We start from the raw sequence: 18904 nt of genomic DNA, 5'->3' as shown, positions 1-18904 counted from the left end.
TTTACTCTATTCTATTTTATATTCCATTCTTTTATGTTCTATTCTATTCTGTTGTATGCCATTATTTTCTATTCTATTCCTTTATTTTCTATTCTATTTGATTCTATTCCTTTATTTTCGAATCTATTTTATCTTTTGTTGTTTTATTTTCTATTTTATTCTATTATTTTATTTTCTATTCTATTGTTTTACTCTATTCTATTTTATTATTTTCTATTCCGTTCTTTTATGTTCTATTCTATTCTGTTGTATGCCATTATTTTCTATTCTATTCCTCTATTTTCTATTCTATTTGATTCTATTCCTTTATATTCTATTCTATTTGATTCTATTCCTTTATTTTCTAATCTATTTTATCTTTTGTTCTTTTATTTTCTATTTTATTCTATTATTTTATTTTCTATTCTGTTTTACTCTATTCTATTTCATTATTTTCTATTCCGAACTTTTATGTTCTATTCTATTCTGCTGTATGCCATTATTTTCTATTCTATTCCTTTATTTTCTATTCTATTTGATTCTATTCCTTTATTTTCTAATCTATTTTATCTTTTGTTCTTTTATGTTCTATTTTATTCTATTATTTTATTTTCTATTCTATTCTGTTGTACTCTATTCTATTATATTATTTTCTATTCTATTTTTTTATTTTCTATTCTATTGTGTTTTATGCCATTATTTTTTATTCTTACATAGTTGCATAGTTAGTCTGGCTGAAAAAAAACAAAAGTCCATCCAGTTAAACCAGTAAAACAAAGAAAAAGTTATAATCCTATACCCACAGCTGATCCAGAGAAAAGCAAAAAAAACCCAGCAAAGCACGATCCAATTTACTCCTGAAGGGAAAAAAATTCCTTCCTGATCCCCCGAGAGGCAATTGGATATTCCCTGGATCAAGTTTACCTATAAATGTTAGTATCCAGTTATTCTATTCTTTTATTTTCTATTCTGTTTTGTGTTATTATTTTCTATTCTATTCCTTTATTTTCTATTCTATTCTTTTATTTTTTATTTTATTCTATTCCTTTATTTTCTATTCTATTCTGTTCTATTCTTTTATTTTTTATTTTATTCTATTATTTTATTTTCTGTTCTAATCTTTTGTATTCTATTTAATTCTATTCTTTTGTTTTTGAATTTGTATGTAATTTTGTTTCTTTATTTTGGATTCATTTAAATTCTTTACTATAGTAATTGTAATGATACATCCAAGTCTCCGAATAATGAAAAATTTGTCCGAATTGTGATCTGGAAGGAAATGAACCGCACATGTCTAATCAAGGTGAAGGATGCGTGTTGGTGGAGTGAATAAATGTTCAAAATAATTTATACATATATACATCTGAGCAGTGTCTGGCAGTGATCGGGTAATGCAGTCTCATTAATTATACAATAAATCAGTCCTGAACACATTCATGCGCAGAGCTCCTAAAAATCCTGCGTGCTCCAGAAATCACATAATATAGCCATTACATACAATGAAATGTTCTGTCTGCCACACTCTCAAACATGGCAGAGAATCCTGGAACACAGCCAGGGCTTGTGATGTGCTCTGGGGTCCATTGTTTGTTTTCATGACTTTGTTATTTCTGTTTATTGTCATTTCTTATCTCTTTGTTTTTATTTATTCCATTCTGAAGAAAACAAGATCAGCGCTCCATAGAACACCTTTCACCTCTCCAGTGGTTTATCCACCTTCAGATCTCAAGGGCGGTCAGGTCTGCTATATTTTCATGTCATTCCTTAATTATCCAATTATCCCGCCTGGATTAGAGCTGGAAAATGTCTGAAAGAGAATTAGGATGAAGAATGTGGCAGGTATTTGTCCTTGAGAGGTAACTCCATAGATCTCTGTCATAGTCAGAGAAGAAGAGAGACAGACAGACAGAGACAGAGGGAGAGAGAGAAAGAGGGAGAGGGAGGGAGAGAGAAAGAAAGAGAGAGAGAAAGAGAGAAAAAGAAAGAAAGAAAGAAAGACAAAAAAGAGATGGAGAAGGAGAAAGAAGAGTGAGAGAGAAGAGTGAGTGAGCAGGAAAGAGAGAAAATAAAGAAAGAAGGAAAGAGAGAAAGAAAGAAAGAAAGAAAAAAAGACAAAAACGTGATGGAGAAGGAGAAAGAGTGAGAGAGAAGAGTGAGTGAGCAGGAAAGAGAGAAAATAAAGAAAGAAGGAAAGAGAGACGGGGGGGGGGGGGGGGGGTGGCAGAGAGAGAAAGAGGGGGGGGGGCCGAGAGCAAAAGAGAGGGGGGAGAAAGAAAGAAAGACAAAAAAGTGATGGAGAAGGAGAAAGAAGAGTGAGAGAGAAGAGTGAGTGAGCAGGAAAGAGAGAAAATAAAGAAAGAAGGAAAGAGAGACAGAGGGGGGTGGCAGAGAGAGAAAGAGAGGGGGGAGAAAGAAAGAAAGAAAGAAAGAAAGAAAGAAAGAAAGAAAGAAAGAAGAGAGAGAGGGGAGGAGAGAGGGAAGAGAAAGAAAGAAAGAAAGAAAGAAAAAAGAAAGAAAGAAAGAAAGAAAGAAAGAAAGAAAGAAAGGAGAGGAAGAGTGAGCAAGCAGGAAAGAGAGAAAATAAAGAAACGGAAAGAGAAAGGAAAAAAAATAAAATATAGAGTGGGAGAGAAAGAAAATTGAGGGAGAAAGAGAGAGAGAGAGTAGTGAGCGAGCAGGAAAAAAAAGAAAGAACGGTAAGAAAGAATAAGATGGGGGACACAGAGAAATGCAGTATGTGAGAGACAGAGGAGAGGTGAAAAAGAGAGAAATGAGGGTGGAGGAATGGGGGGGGGGATAAAGTGGAAGGGAGAAAAAAGAAGAGAGAGAAAAATGAAAGAAAGGGAGAGGATGGGGTGAGATGGAGAGAGAGAGAGATGAAGAAAGTGGCACATAATTGTGAAGTGGAAGGAAAGTGAGAAATGGTTTTCAACATTTGTGACCAATAAATCTGTGAAAAGTGTGGCGGCATTTGTATTCAGCCCCCCGGAGTCAATACTTTGTAGGACCCCCTTTGGCTGCAATTCCAGCTGCAAGTCTTTTTGGGGATGTCTCTCCCAGCTTTGCACATCTAGAGAGGGACATTTCTGCCCATTCTTCTTTGCAGAATCCCTCAAGCTGTCAGATTGGATGGAGAGCGTCTGGGAACAGCAATTTTCAAGTCTGGCCACAGATTCTCCATTGGATTTGGGTCTGGACTGTGACTGGGCCATTCTAACACATGAACATGCTTTGATCCAGGGGTGGGCAACTGTGGCCCTCCAGCTGTTGGTGAACTACAAGTCCCATCGTGCCTCTGCCTTTGAGAGTCATGCTTGTAACTGTCAGTTTTGCAATGCCTCATGAGACTTGTAGTTCTACAACAGCTGGAGGGTCACAGTGCCCACCCCTAATCTAAACCATTCCATTGTAGCTCTGGCTGGATGTTTTGGGTCGTTGTCCTGCTGGAAGGGGAACCTCCACCCCGGTCTCCAGTCTTTTGCAGACTCTAACAGGTTTTCTTCTTGTATTTGGCTCCATCCATCTTCCCATCAACTCTGACCAGCTTCCATGTCCCTGCTGAAGAAAAGCATCCCCACCACATGATGCTGCCACCACGTTTCACGGTGGGGATAGTGTGTTCAGGGTGATGTGTTAGTTTTCCACCACACATAGCAATTTGCTTTAAGGCCAAAAGTTCAGTTTTGGTGTCATGTGACCAGAGCCCCTTCTTCCATGTTTGCGGTGTCCCCCACATGGCTTCTCGCAAACTGCAAACGGGACTTCTTATGGCTTTCTTTCAACAATGACTTTCTTCTTGCCACTCTTCCATAAAGGCCAGATTTGTGGAGTGCGCGACTAATAGTTGTCCTGAGGACAGATTCTCCCCCCTGAGCTGTGGATCTCTGCAGCTCCTCCAGAGTTCCCATGGGCCTCTTGGCTGCTTCTCTGATGAATGCTCTCCCTTGCCCAGCCTGTCAGTTTAGGTGGCTGGCCATGTCTTGGTAGGTTTGCAGTTGTGCCAAAAGAGAGACTCTTTCCACTCTTTCCATTTTCAGATGATGGATTGAACAGTGCTCCGTGAGATGGTCAAAGCTTGGGATATTTTTTATAACCCAACACTGCTTTAAACTTATCCACAACTTTATCCCTGACCTTTCTGGTGTGTTCCTTGGCCTTCATGATGCTATTTGTTCACTAATGATCTCCCACAAACCTCTGAGGGCTTCACGGAACATCTGTATTTATGCTATCACATGACACACAGGGGGACTCTATTTACTAATTAGGTGTCTTCTGAAGGCAATTGGTTCCACTAGATTTTAGTTAAAGGTATCAGAGTAAAGGGGGCTGAATAAAAATGCACACATTTTTCAGATATTTATTTGTAAAAAATGTTGAAAACCATTGATCATTTTGGGAGAGGCACGTGGTGAGAGACACATGGTGACAGATGGTGACTCCTCCCCCTGTATCACCTCCACCCATCAGCTCACTGCACAGCACATCTACACCCACACGGCACACCGAATAGTGGAGGGGGGTGGAGCCTGACACTCTGGTCCAGCCTCTTTAGCCTTGCCAGCCAGTGATAGCCTATCAGGATGCTGCAAAGTAGGAACCCCGCCCATATTCTCTCCCAGGTGTAACTCTCGGTTTCATCTAGGTGTGGTGGGCGGGGTTTGCCAGCTACAATGAAAGTGGAGGAGGCAGAGCGGGGTGTTGGGGGACAAGCATCACCTGACTGGGCAAATAAGGCGCATATCTGCCGCCCCATTAACGCCAACTTCCGCCCACTCTACGCCCTATTAGCGCCTAACTTCCGCCCACTCTACGCCCTAATAGCGCCTGACTTCCGCCCACTCTACGACCTATTAACGCCTGACTTCCGCCCACTCTACGACCTATTAGCGCCTGACTTCCGCCCACTCTACGCCCTATTAACGCCTAACTTCCGCCCACTCCGCACCCTTTTAGCCTCAAACTTGTCCCTTCAACCCCGCCCCGCTTTTCTGCAGCTGACAAACCCCGCCCACCACCGCTCAAAAGTACTTTCAGCGAACCGGGGAAGCGGCAATGAAACTTCGCCATATTCCATTGTAGGGACCGGACTCCGGGTGTAGAGGAGGTGGGCGGTTTTTGTCCGCTATAGTGAGAGGTAGAAACTAGACGCTGATAGGGCGCAAGGCAGGCGCTAATGGGTCCCCTCTAGTAACCCCGCCCCCTCTCACCTGTAAGCTCAGAGCACCGCCCAGGACAGAATATGGGCGGGCATCTGAGTTTCGGCTTCCTGATTCGTCAATGAGGCGCTGGGCGGGTACAAGTTAAGTGCTAGTGGGCGTGAATATAGTGCAAGTTAGGGGCGGAGAGGAAGCGTGGTCACTTGACTATTAACCCTTCATAGAGGCGGGCTGTCATACATGAATCACATTCCCTCCTATGAGCAGCGCCCGAAACGGGCGGCTGGGCCGGTATTACGCAGCGAGCCTGGAGCTGACTTAGTCCGCCCCGCCCCCCAGACTCTCAGTCTTTGAGAATTGCTAAAGCAGCCAAACTACAGCTCCCAACACCCCTCGCCCTGTCACGTGTCTGTGTGGGCGGGGCTTGGGTCATATGAATCGGTCGGTCGAGCTAAGCCAGTCATATGACTCAGGATGGCGGTGATTTCGTTGATACTGGTCCTCTTGTCCGGTGTTCGGTGGATCTCCGGATATATCCTGACCGACCAGGGGGGGCTGGGCCTGGAGTTCGATGGGATCGGGGCTGTGAGCGGGGGAGGGGTAAGTGACCCGGGAGGGGGCAGAGCCGAGGTAATCTGCAGGTGTAGACGGGGCGGGGTATGATCTGCAGGTGTTGATGGGGGGGGGGGGGGATGATCTGCAGGTGTTGATGGGGGATGATCTGCAGGTGTTGATGGGGGGGGGGGGGGGATGATCTGCAGGTGTTGATGGGGGGGGAGGGGGTGATGATCTGCAGGTGTTGATGGGGGGGGGGGTGATGATCTGCAGGTGTTGATGGGGGGGGGGGTACGATCTGCAGGTGTAGATCGGGGAAGGGGGGGTACGATCTGCAGGGTGTAGATCGGGGAAGGGGGGGTACGATCTGCAGGCGTAGATTGGGGGGGGGTACGATCTGCAGGCGTAGATCAAGGGGGGGGGTACGATCTGCAGGTGTAGATCGGGGGTACGATCTGCAGGTGTAGATCGGGGGGGGGGGGGATGATCTGCAGGTGTTGATGGTGGATGATCTACAGGTGTTGATGGGGATGATCTGCAGGTGTTGATGGGGGGGGGGTACGATCTGCAGGTGTAGATCGGGGGGGGGTACGATCTGCAGGTGTAGATCGGGGGGGGGTACGATCTGCAGGTGTAGATCGGGGGGGGGGGTACGATCTGCAGGTGTAGATCGGGGGGGGGTACGATCTGCAGGTGTAGATCGGGGGGGGGTACGATCTGCAGGTGTAGATCGGGGGGGTACGATCTGCAGGTGTAGATCGGGGGGGGGGGGGTACGATCTGCAGGTGTAGATCGGGGGGGGGGGTACGATCTGCAGGTGTAGATCGGGGGGGGGGTACGATCTGCAGGTGTAGATGGGGGGGGGGTACGATCTGCAGGTGTAGATCGGGGGGGGGGGGGGGGGTACGATCTGCAGGTGTAGATCGGGGGGGGGGGGGTACGATCTGCAGGCGTAGATCGGGGGGGGGGTACGATCTGCAGGCGTAGATCGGGGGGGGGGTACGATCTGCAGGCGTAGATCGGGGGGGGGGTACGATCTGCAGGCGTAGATCGGGGGGGGGTACGATCTGCAGGCGTAGATCGGGGGGGGTACGATCTGCAGGCGTAGATCGGGGGGGGGTACGATCTGCAGGCGTAGATCGGGGGGGGGTACGATCTGCAGGCGTAGATCGGGGGGGGGTACGATCTGCAGGCGTAGATCGGGGGGGGGGGGTACGATCTGCAGGCGTAGATCGGGGGGGGGGTACGATCTGCAGGCGTAGATCGGGGGGGGGTACGATCTGCAGGCGTAGATCGGGGGGGGGTACGATCTGCAGGCGTAGATCGGGGGGGGGTACGATCTGCAGGCGTAGATCGGGGGGGGGGGTACGATCTGCAGGCGTAGATCGGGGGGGGTACGATCTGCAGGCGTAGATCGGGGGGGGGTACGATCTGCAGGCGTAGATCGGGGGGGGGGGTACGATCTGCAGGCGTAGATCGGGGGGGGGGGTACGATCTGCAGGCGTAGATCGGGGGGGGGGGTACGATCTGCAGGCGTAGATCGGGGGGGGGGGTACGATCTGCAGGCGTAGATCGGGGGGGGGGGTACGATCTGCAGGCGTAGATCGGGGGGGGGGGTTACGATCTGCAGGCGTAGATCGGGGGGGGGTACGATCTGCAGGCGTAGATCCGGGGGGGGTACGATCTGCAGGCGTAGATCGGGGGGGGGGTACGATCTGCAGGCGTAGATCGGGGGGGGGTACGATCTGCAGGCGTAGATCGGGGGGGGGGGGTACGATCTGCAGGCGTAGATCGGGGGGGGGGGGGTACGATCTGCAGGCGTAGATCGGGGGGGGGTACGATCTGCAGGCGTAGATCGGGGGGGGGTACGATCTGCAGGCGTAGATCGGGGGGGGTACGATCTGCAGGCGTAGATCGGGGGGGGGGTACGATCTGCAGGCGTAGATCGGGGGGGGTACGATCTGCAGGCGTAGATCGGGGGGGGGGTACGATCTGCAGGCGTAGATCGGGGGGGGGGGTACGATCTGCAGGCGTAGATCGGGGGGGGGGGGTACGATCTGCAGGCGTAGATCGGGGGGGGGGGTACGATCTGCAGGCGTAGATCGGGGGGGGGGGGTACGATCTGCAGGCGTAGATCGGGGGGGGGGGGTACGATCTGCAGGCGTAGATCGGGGGGGTACGATCAGCAGGCGTAGATCGGGGGGGGGGGGTTACGATCTGCAGGCGTAGATCGGGGGGGTACGATCTGCAGGCGTAGATCGGGGGGGGGGTACGATCTGCAGGCGTAGATCGGGGGGGGGGGTACGATCTGCAGGCGTAGATCGGGGGGGGGGTACGATCTGCAGGCGTAGATCGGGGGGGGTACGATCAGCAGGCGTAGATCGGGGGGGGGGGGGTTACGATCTGCAGGCGTAGATTGGGGGGGGTACGATCTGCAGGCGTAGATCGGGGGGGGGGTACGATCTGCAGGCGTAGATCGGGGGGGGGGTACGATCTGCAGGCGTAGATCGGGGGGGGGGTACGATCTGCAGGCGTAGATCGGGGGGGGGGTACGATCTGCAGGCGTAGATCGGGGGGGGGGTACGATCTGCAGGCGTAGATCGGGGGGGGGGTACGATCTGCAGGCGTAGATCGGGGGGGGTACGATCAGCAGGCGTAGATCGGGGGGGGGGGGGTTACGATCTGCAGGCGTAGATCGGGGGGGGTACGATCTGCAGGTGTAGATCGGGGGGGGGGTACGATCTGCAGGTGTAGATCGGGGGGGGGGGGTACGATCTGCAGGTGTAGATCGGGGGGGGGGTACGATCTGCAGGTGTAGATCGGGGGGGGGGTACGATCTGCAGGTGTAGATCGGGGGGGGGGGTACGATCTGCAGGCGTAGATCGGGGGGGGGTACGATCTGCAGGCGTAGATCGGGGGGGGGGGGTACGATCTGCAGGCGTAGATCGGGGGGGGGGTACGATCTGCAGGCGTAGATCGGGGGGGGGGTACGATCTGCAGGCGTAGATCGGGGGGGGGGGGTACGATCTGCAGGCGTAGATCGGGGGGGGGGGGGTACGATCTGCAGGCGTAGATCGGGGGGGGGGGGGGTACGATCTGCAGGCGTAGATCGGGGGGGGGGTACGATCTGCAGGCGTAGATCGGGGGGGGGGGGTACGATCTGCAGGCGTAGATCGGGGGGGGTACGATCTGCAGGCGTAGATCGGGGGGGGGGGGGTACGATCTGCAGGCGTAGATCGGGGGGGGGGTACGATCTGCAGGCGTAGATCGGGGGGGGGGGGTACGATCTGCAGGCGTAGATCGGGGGGGGGTACGATCTGCAGGCGTAGATCGGGGGGGGGGGTACGATCTGCAGGCGTAGATCGGGGGGGGGGTACGATCTGCAGGCGTAGATCGGGGGGGGGGTACGATCTGCAGGCGTAGATCGGGGGGGGGGGGTACGATCTGCAGGCGTAGATCGGGGGGGGGTACGATCTGCAGGCGTAGATCGGGGGGGGGGGTACGATCTGCAGGCGTAGATCGGGGGGGGGGGGTACGATCTGCAGGCGTAGATCGGGGGGGGGGGGTACGATCTGCAGGCGTAGATCGGGGGGGGGGGGGGTTACGATCTGCAGGCGTAGATCGGGGGGGGGGTTACGATCTGCAGGTGTGGATGGGGGGGGGGGGGGGGGACGTGTCCTCTTTGCTTGCTCTGAGTGATGTACATTTCTCTCTCCCCCCTCCAGGCCACGTCCCGTCTTCTGGTGGATTACCCGGAACCTCAGCGCTCTGAGATCCTGGACTACCTCTTCAAGGTGAGGGATGTTCCGCTGTGTGCGCCGTATGAGGATGGCTGTGAAAACCCCGCGTACCCCCGCACTCACACAGGCTTCCACAGGAGGCTGTTAGCACCCCCCTTCATCACCTAAGCCAACTGGGCTGTGATTTGTGCACCCCCCCCCCCCCACACACACACACACAATTTTTTTTTTTTGTTCAAATAAAGCTTAGTCAAAGAGGGAGGCAGAATGGGCTTTTTGACACTTTGTCTCTGATTGTATTTGGGAATGGGGGGGGGGGGGGGGGGGGGGGAAGGGCTCAAGAGGAGGGGGTTGAGTTGTATAGGGGAGTGGGAGGGCAATGCGAGTGGGGCACACAAAGAACAGTGTGGGGGGGGGCACAGCACGGCCCAGGGAGAACGGTGCGAGGGGGATGGGCCCAGGGAGAACGGTGCGTGGGGGGGGGGGGCCCAGGGAGAACGGTGCGAGGAGGGGGGGGGCCCAGGGAGAACGGTGCGAGGAGGGGGGGGGCCCAGGGAGAACGGTGCGAGGGGGGGGGGGGGGGGCTCATGGAGAACACTGCGAGGGGGGGGGGGGGGGGCAGGGAGAACACTGCGAGGGGAGTACACGTAGAACAAAGGGTATCTTTGTGAGTTTGCAGTCTGTGTTGCATGTGTCTGCACAGTACAAGGCGCACCATGTGACGGCGACGTTGTGATGTGAGTTGCGCACATTTGTCCTCACCGAGATCTACAGAACAAATCCCCAGCTCTGCGCTCTGTGTGAACCAACCAATCCAATCTGCCGGTTCCTTCCATCAGTTTTCATGCAGGGTGGAGGAGGCGTGACCTCCCCCCCCCCGCCGCTACACCAGGGAAAGGACAGAACTGGATACAATGTATCTGTCCCGACCACAATACACGGAATGTTCTGCACTCACTACACTTCCCCTTTAAACACAGAAGGAGCCGTAGAAGTGGAGCACCGTGCGCTCGCCTCCACTGTGCCGCATCCCTTCCAGACACGGATGTGATTGGTGGGCTTCTTTAGGGGCAGTACATCAGAAAGGGATGAAGCCTGAGGATTAGGATGACATCCAGGCAGATGGTATTTCCACATAGTGGTCAGCGAGGCCATGGTCTGTGCGCCCCTCACTATTGGTTTTCTTAAAGGGATTGGGGGGCGGTAGTGTGATGGTTGCTACGGGTGGGGGGGTGCACAGTTACGTAAGGGGTATGTTGTGCAAGTGGTTACCTAGGGGGTGGTTTGTGGGATGGTTGGCGGGGGTGTGTAGAAATGATTTTGGAGTGGGTGGAGATTGGATGAAGCTCATGGGAGGAGTCTGATCCCGTCATAGGGGTGTCATGTGACTTGCATTCATTTTGCCTTTTTCTTTCCTTTCTGCAGCCGAATTTTGGGGCTTCTCTGCAGATCTTCAAAGTGGAAATCGGAGGCGATGCGCAGACTACAGGTACAGAACACTGCCATCCCCCTTCCCCAGGGCCCGCCCCCGAGGATCACAGATCTCTCCGGTGGGAATGCCGGCAGTCATTCCATTTGTTAATCGCGTACAATCATGTCAGAGCTCCAAGTGAGAGTATTCGTGGATCCCTCCACTTCTTCCAAACTCCTTTCACAGCAAAGGGGCGGGATCCGTGTGAGACAGTCTCTGATTGGCTACTTCTGCTCCACATCCTCTGTGGCCTGCTGCCGATTGGTCAGTGAGGCTGCCCTTCACTGGAGGGGGTTAATAGCAAGGTACTGGAGAGGTAGGCAGAGTTTCCGCCCACAGGAGCAGGTTCAGACTTTCATAGAAGAGCATGCCGGCATTCTGGGCGCCTGGAGGGTTCTAGAAGAACTCTCACTGGCTCCTCCCTCTTGACTTCCTGACACAACAGTTCATATAACCCCACCTGTGTCCCCTCTGGGGACATTTATCCTCTTTATTTGAATGAAACAGAAAGTGAAGGAAATCCAAAATGTTACAGTTGTCGCCAAACCAGGAATAGAGGGGAAATCGTCCAATGGGGGACACCTGTTCCGGCGGCAGGGAACCTTCCTCTCCTGTGGAGGGTTTTTGACATTTGGATAACTCCTCCCAAGGGCCAGCCTACTGCTTGCATCAGGGCTGAGGGCTCTTGAGGAGTACTGAGGGATAATTTCAGAAAGATATGTACAGAACTCTTCCAGCCACGATCTGTCTGCATTGAATAGAGAAGCACAGAGACTCAGTAATGACATCACTGGGTCTAAAATAAGGTGTGTAATAAAAATGAGCTTTTCAAACTTTTTCTGTTTTTTTTTTTTTTTTTCTGCTTTTCTTTTTGTCCAATTGCATTTTCAAAATGTTAGACATCGTAACTCTTGTTTGCTGGGTGCGGTATCCTCCCCCGTCCCCAGATCACAGGAATCCGCGTCCCACAGCAAACCACAACTTCCCCTCTCGGTGTCTGCGCGTTTAGGGTGACGTACAGGAAGCAGACAGTGAGCGCAAACGGGTGACGCGGCTTTATACCGGCGCTGACCCCTTCTTCCTGCAGACCTCGTATGATTATCACTGCTGGAAATACGGAACAGAAAATGTGTAACAATCACTTTAAAAATGACCTTCAGTTTATTCACATCTAGAACGCCGAATCGGTAGTCGCTGAAAGGACACGGGGCGTGGAAACGAAAAAAAATAAATTGTACGTGTCAGGTTAGAGAGGCCCTGTCTGTCATGCTTATCCAATGGCTTCAGTATGTTGAATTGCTGACTCAGAACAAGCAGGCAGGTTAGGTGTTCTGGCCCCTCTGAGTTTTCTAATCTGCATGCTTGTTGCTGTTCATTGACTCCGAAGAATTGATGCCAGGGACAGCTATGATCATTTGCAGGACTGTTTTGCAGGGTGTCTAAACAAAAAAACAAAAAAAAAAAACTTAAAAAAATAAAACAGAAAATTTTTTTATATATATATATATATTACATACACACACACACATTTAAAATAAGAAAAAAATATATATATTAACTTAAAAAAATAAAAGAGGAGAAAAAAAAAATATATATTTATAAATTAAAAAAAATATATATAAATGAAAAAAAAAAAATATAGAGAGATAGAGATAGAGAGAGAGAGAGAGATAGATAGATAGATAGATATATATATATATTCTACATCTAGTGCACTCAGTAATCAGAACTGTCACAAAGCTGTGTGCTTTTATTGACAGCACACAGTGTGGCGCTGCCCCACCCCATGCTCATAAGATTTGATTGGCAGCAGTGGGTGCAAATGGCTCCCTCTGTGAGCAGGGAGAGCGCCACTGCAGATGGGCAGAGCGCTGGACTACTGCATTAAGGTGGTTGTAAACCCTCACATATACCCAGTGATGTGACTGGCCTCAGGTGATACACAGAGATGAAACAACTCCTCCAACATAAGTTGTACCTATTTATCTGCAGTCCTGGCTTGTCTAAGCTGTCAGAAAATGGGGGCGGAGAGCTGAATTTACACTGCAGAGCTCAGGGAGGAGAACTCCGAGAGCAGATTGGAGGGAAGGGACACACCCCGCAGCACACAGGAACAAAGCTGAGACTGTCAATCAAAGGCTGTGTGCTGAAGGCCCCTCTGGTGTCACCAGTGGTGTATTTAGGATTTGTGCTGCCCTAGGCAATGCAAAAATCAGCGCCCCCCCCCCCCTTTGAGAGAGCCTGACAATGACCAGCACCAACCAACCCCCACCGAGAGCCTTTCAATGCCCTCTCCCCCCCATACACCTGCCCCACCCAGAGAGACACTCCTCTTCACAGTTTCAGACATTCTTGAGTCAGGCTCTGTATACACAGTCAAGCAGCCTCATGGATCACAACAGGTCCCCATGCCATCTGTCCCTTCTTTTGTACCTTCTGAAAAATGCCGCCCTAGACAAATGCCTTGTGAATATTCTCCTGCATGTCACCATTTGTCTCTTGGTGTCAGGAAAACCTGTCAGAAGTGACTCATGCTGATAGCAGAGGAATAAAGAAGCAGACACAAATGACACTTAGTGCTCTGGACTGAGCAGGGGCGGACTGACAACTCATGGGGCCCCCCGGGCATTTGGGGATCATGGGGCCCCGTGTCCTCGCCCACACTCAAACCACACCAAAAAAACCTATGAAAGGTACCAGGGGCATCTCATGGGGACCCCTGCTGACCCCGGGTCCTCAGGCAGTGCCAGAGTACCTGAATGGTCAGTCCGCCTCTGGGACTGAGACAAGCACACACTATAGAGGGATATACTTTGTTCACATTTCATGTCTGAGGTTTACAACCACTTTTAAATTGCTCTTCAAATAGAGGGGGGAAAAATACCCATTTCTAGTTTCCCATTAATGTGTGAATTTTTGGGTATTTAAAGGTTTTGACGTTTTAAAGACGACAAATGCGGCACTGTGTTCTTTCCGATAAGAGTGATGCGTGAAGTTCTGTACAGAAGGTGGGGGAGGGGGAATGCGCTAGTCATTTCTCTATAAAAACCTCTTTATTTTGAAGATTGCATCTGATGAACGTCGTCTTATCTGAATGTTCTATCTGACAACTCGAGATCCGTCCTCCTGGGCTGCGGCGCGCCCGTTCTGAGGGTTTCCTGATCTGACTCCTGGTTTTCGCTGCTTACAGATATAAATGATTAGAGACATAACCCGCTGACAGGAGGATGTGAAGTGTTACATAAGGGCAGATTGCCCCCCCCCCACACACACACACACACACACAGATCTCTACAGAGTGAGCTACATGCCATAGGAATTCCTTATAACACTTGGCTCCACCTACTGGGCAGATGCGGTATTTCCTTTTTTTTCTACAGGTAACTCCACTTTTTGGTTTAACAAAAAAAAAACGCAAATAAAAAAAATATATTTATGGGGAATACAATTGTGACACAAGTCCTATTGTAACTGATTGTTACTAAAAATCACCTTTCCTTTTCAATCTGCAGCGCTTTAATATGGCAACCTGGAGGCATTCTGTACACAGTATACAGAACGCCTTCCAGAAATGTAATTTTTCTACTTGTGCGATTGGCTCACTGATTTTCCCAGAAGTCTGCACTGAGCTACAAATTGGATTTTGGGCATCCCCTGCAACATGTGTCATTTGTGGTGAGATACTCCCAAAGGGAAATCATGTCTAAAGGGATGCAGACCCTGCCACTGTCAGTCCAACAAGTGCAGCAGCTGATTGATCATTCTAAAATCTTTTACATTCATTCTGCACTTGGACGCAGACAGCTTTTTCTTCGGAATAACAAAAGGAATCTGCAACAAAAGTTGTTACAATCCCTGCAATGTACATGGATCACACCGAGTGGTGTTGCTATTTAAATTAAGGACTTACATTCGAGCCACACAGGGTATAGCTTATTTACATAGATCAAAATGCTGGCAGTGTGGTGGGGTCATGTGATCATGCTGAGCCATTCTAGTAAAGCTGACAGTGTGATTTGGTCATGTGATCATGCTGAGCCTATGTTGTAAATGTTGGCAGTGCGATGGGGTCATGTGATCATGCTGAGCTAATATAGTAAAAGCTGGCAGTGGGATGGGGGTCATGTGATCATGCTGCGCCAATACAGTATATGCTAGCAGTGTAATGGGGGTCATGTGATCATGCTGCGCCAATACAGTATATGCTAGCAGTGTGATGGGGGTCATGTGATCATGCTGCGGTAATACAGTATATGCTGGCAGTGTGATGGGGGTCATGTGATCATGCTGCGGCAATACAGTATATGCTAGCAGTGTAATGGGGGTCATGTGATCATGCTGCGCCAATACAGTATATGCTAGCAGTGTGATGGGGGTCATGTGATCATGCTGAGCCAATACAGTATATGCTAGCAGTGTGATGGGGGTCATGTGATCATGCTGCGGTAATACAGTATATGCTGGCAGTGTGATGGGGGTCATGTGATCATGCTGCGGCAATACAGTATATGCTGGCGGTGTGATGGGGGTCATGTGATCATGCTGAGCCAATATAGTGTGATGGGGTCATGTGATCATGCAGAGCCAATACAGTATATGCTGGCGGTGTGATGGGGGTCATGTAATCATGCTGAGCCAATATAGTAAATGCTGGCGGTGCGATGGGGTCATGTGATCATGCTGAGCCAATATAGTAAACGCTGGCGGTGCGATGGGGTCATGTGATCATGCTGAGCCAATATAGTAAATGCTGGCGGTGTGATGGGGGTCATGTGATCATGCTGAGACAATACAGTATATGTTGGCAGTGTGATGGGGTCATGTGATCATGCTGAGCCAATATATGTAGTATTTATTGTGAATTCTTTTCCCCCTCAGATGGCACAGAACCGTCCCACATGCACTATCCGGACGATGAGAACTATTTCCGCGGATACGAGTGGTGGCTGATGAAAGAGGCGAAGAAGCGGAACCCAAAAATCAAGCTCGTTGGTAATGGCAGATTCCAGTGCGCTGTGCAGGGCATATCCACCTATGACTGCTGAGCCTGGGAAAACCTTTTGACAGCCATGTTTAATAAATCCAATTGTGGGTGCAGGCTAGAAGGGAGTTCACCCCGACTCCTTACCTAATGTAAGAGCATTAAAGGTGTTTCAGTCATCGCCATACAAAGCCGTATGTCCTACGCGTAATAGCAGCCTCAGCAAACTGTGCAGACCACGCCCCCTACATGTTTCGCCTCACCCCCAGGCTTCATGGATTAATGGGACGAAACGCGTTGAGAGCGTAGCTTGGACAGAGTTTGCTGAGGCTGCTATTAATCCTTCTCACATACAGCTTTTGGGTGGTGTGTGATGATCAATACACCTTCAATACGGGCCACATTTTGCCTGGGCAGGAGAGCCCATTCATTTGAATGGACTCCCGTGCCCCTGGACACGCAGGGAAGAGTCCCTGCACTTCTTTGGCAATCGCAGCTCGCACGGGAACCGAGGTTCCCAATACGGTTGCAATTTCCAGTGCGAATGCATGCCATTAGAATTAATGGCACCTGCCCGCGGGTCTGCAGCGGCACCACCCGCACAGATGTGAACCAAGCCTTAGACTGGGTTCACATTGTTTCAGTGCAGGAAATTCTGCAAATTCTGTCAGTTTCCTGCACTGCATTGCATTCACATGGCGTTCATCTGTTGTGGGTGTCCATGTTAAATTAATGACACCCCGTTACAGATCGCAGAATGCGATTGCCAGCAATGAGAAATTAAAGTGAAAACACCCATACGATACCATTCAGGTGCGGATATATAAAAAAAAAAAAAGTCCTGCACCTTTTTGGTGCGGATGCGATGCGAGTTGAGCCGTACAAAATGTATGGCTCCAATCACTCCACACGGACATCGCACATAATTCGCACAAGAATGCGGTGCGACATTTGTGTGAACCCGGCCTTAATGCTCTAATACCTGTAATTGGGGTTTGTAGTGAATGGATTGATTCCCACGTTTTCTTTGACCCGAAATCTGAAACCTAATAGCTGAAAAATGATGTGCTTCCTTCTTCCGACTGTTCTCTACCTAATAATAAAGCTAAATAATCTGACCTCATTGAGTGCAACAATTAAATAATTGTTAAAAAATAATAAATAATAATTAAATAATTCTGGACAGAGTATTGAACAGATCATACCTCCAACTTCCTTTTTTTTTTTTTTGGGACCGTGACATTTCCTTTAGCTCTCATGTCTCTGACCATCGTCTCCAGATTTTATGTTTTGGTTTAGATTGCAGAAAATGCAGCATGAGGACAGAGACTCTCACTTGGCTTCTTAGTGGCCATGAAGGGAGCAGAGCTGAGGCAACCCCCCCCCCACCCCAGAGTGTCCCCCAATTTCTGATTTTGCGCTGGATAAACTGTGTGGTCTTTTTGTTCCCTGCCAGGTCTGCCCTGGGCGTTCCCCGGTTGGGTCGGTAAAGGCAAGAATTGGCCGTATGACTTTCCCGATGTGACCGCCTACTACGTCGTCTCCTGGATCATCGGGGCCAAGCAGTACCATGACCTGGATATAGACTATGTTGGGGTAAGTGACCTGAAAGGCTGAGGATTCTGTTTTGGATGCGCTGGCGGCAGAGGGATTGTTTGTACAGCGCTCCGGTATATGTCAGAGCTATATAAATGTATAATAATGTGTGACTGGGGGCGACATTAGAGTGTAAGCTCCTCTGGTGCAGAGGCTGATGTGAATAGCTCAGTGTCCTCTGTACAGCGCTGCAGTATATATCAGAACTATAGAAATGTATAATAATGGTGTGTGACTGTGGGTGGTGGTGAGGGGGGGGGGGGGCGGGCATTAGAGTGTAAGCTCCTCTACTACAGAGACTGATGTAATAGGCTGTGTCCTCTGTACAGCGCTGCGATATATGTCAGAGCTATATAAATGTATAATGGCATGTGGATGTGGTGGGACATTAGAGTGTAAGCTCCTCTGGTGCAGAGAGTGATGTGACTGGCTCAGTGTTCTCTGTACAGCGCTGCGGTATATGTCAGAGCCATATAAATACATTGTATTCTGTCTTTGTATCTCAGATATGGAACGAGCGAGCCTACAGTGCGAAGTACATTAAGGTAAGGCACACAAGAGGAAGGTGCGGGCTCCTATTTGTGGGTCTCTGTGTGCCCCCCCCCCCCCCCCCCTGGCTTCTGCTCTGCCCCCTGCTTCTGCAAAATTAATTTGAATTAATGGGGTTTCCCCCCTCCCCCCGTATGTCTTCACTTTCTCCTGTAATTGGCCCACACACTTCCTTCCCAGCACCTGGTGCCTGAAATATGTTGGTGTAATAACTCAGTTCAGATCTGGTGCGTTACTAGTTTGCTGGTGGAAGAATTGTGGGAAGTTGATAGGAATAGTTTTCAATCAAAGCTTGGAGTATGGGGGGGCGCTTTGTACTGAGGGGCTTGGGACCTGCCGGCACATGTTTCAGGCTGGAAGTGCACTTGTAAGGGTGGCTACACTGGGGCTCTAAGGGAACCCCTGCAGGGTGTTGTAGTCACCCTGTAGCAGGACACAGAGATGGCTGCACAGTAAATGAAGTGTTGCTGTTAGATTTTCTTTTTTTTTTTTTTTTTTTTTTTTCACCCAAGGATTTAATGACACTTTAAGAAAACTGCCATAAAATAACCACCATTTTCTGCAGCGTGTCTGCTCTCGCCAAGCGACCGCCTCCCGCAGCGCGCCTCTGCTCTCGCCAAGCGACCGCCTCCCGCAGCGCGCCTCTGCTCTCGCCAAGCGGCCGCCTCCCGCAGCGCGCCTCTGCTCTCGCCAAGCGGCCGGCCTCCCGCAGCGCGCCTCTGCTCTCGCCAAGCGGCCGCCTCCCGCAGCGCGCCTCTGCTCTCGCCAAGCGGCCGCCTCCCCGCAGCGCGCCTCTGCTCTCGCCAAGCGGCCGCCTCCCGCAGCGCGCCTCTGCTCTCGCCAAGCGGCCGCCTCCCGCAGCGCGCTCTGACCA

At 50.4% G+C, this 18904-nt stretch overlaps 1 protein-coding gene across 1 annotated transcript; it reads left to right on the top strand.

Annotated features, from left to right (window-relative positions):
- The first annotated feature begins 5351 nt into the window (after window positions 1–5351).
- On the top strand, window positions 5352–18131 carry LOC149434999 (galactocerebrosidase-like). The gene is made up of 6 exons (XM_089663106.1): window positions 5352–5738; window positions 9419–9487; window positions 10859–10922; window positions 15783–15896; window positions 17342–17481; window positions 17988–18131. Exons 1-6 carry the CDS (start codon window positions 5613–5615, stop codon window positions 18129–18131), a joined length of 657 nt encoding a protein of 218 aa, XP_089519232.1. The 5' UTR covers window positions 5352–5612.
- The last annotated feature ends 773 nt before the right edge of the window (window positions 18132–18904 follow it).

This window comes from Staurois parvus, unplaced genomic scaffold (assembly GCF_062004578.1).
Source record: "Staurois parvus isolate SC_StPar_1 unplaced genomic scaffold, SC_StPar_1.0 ptg001627l, whole genome shotgun sequence".
NCBI lineage: Eukaryota > Metazoa > Chordata > Amphibia > Anura > Ranidae > Staurois > Staurois parvus.
The sequence above is the reverse complement of the archived record's forward strand: the minus strand, read 5'-3'. Positions and strand labels throughout refer to the sequence as shown.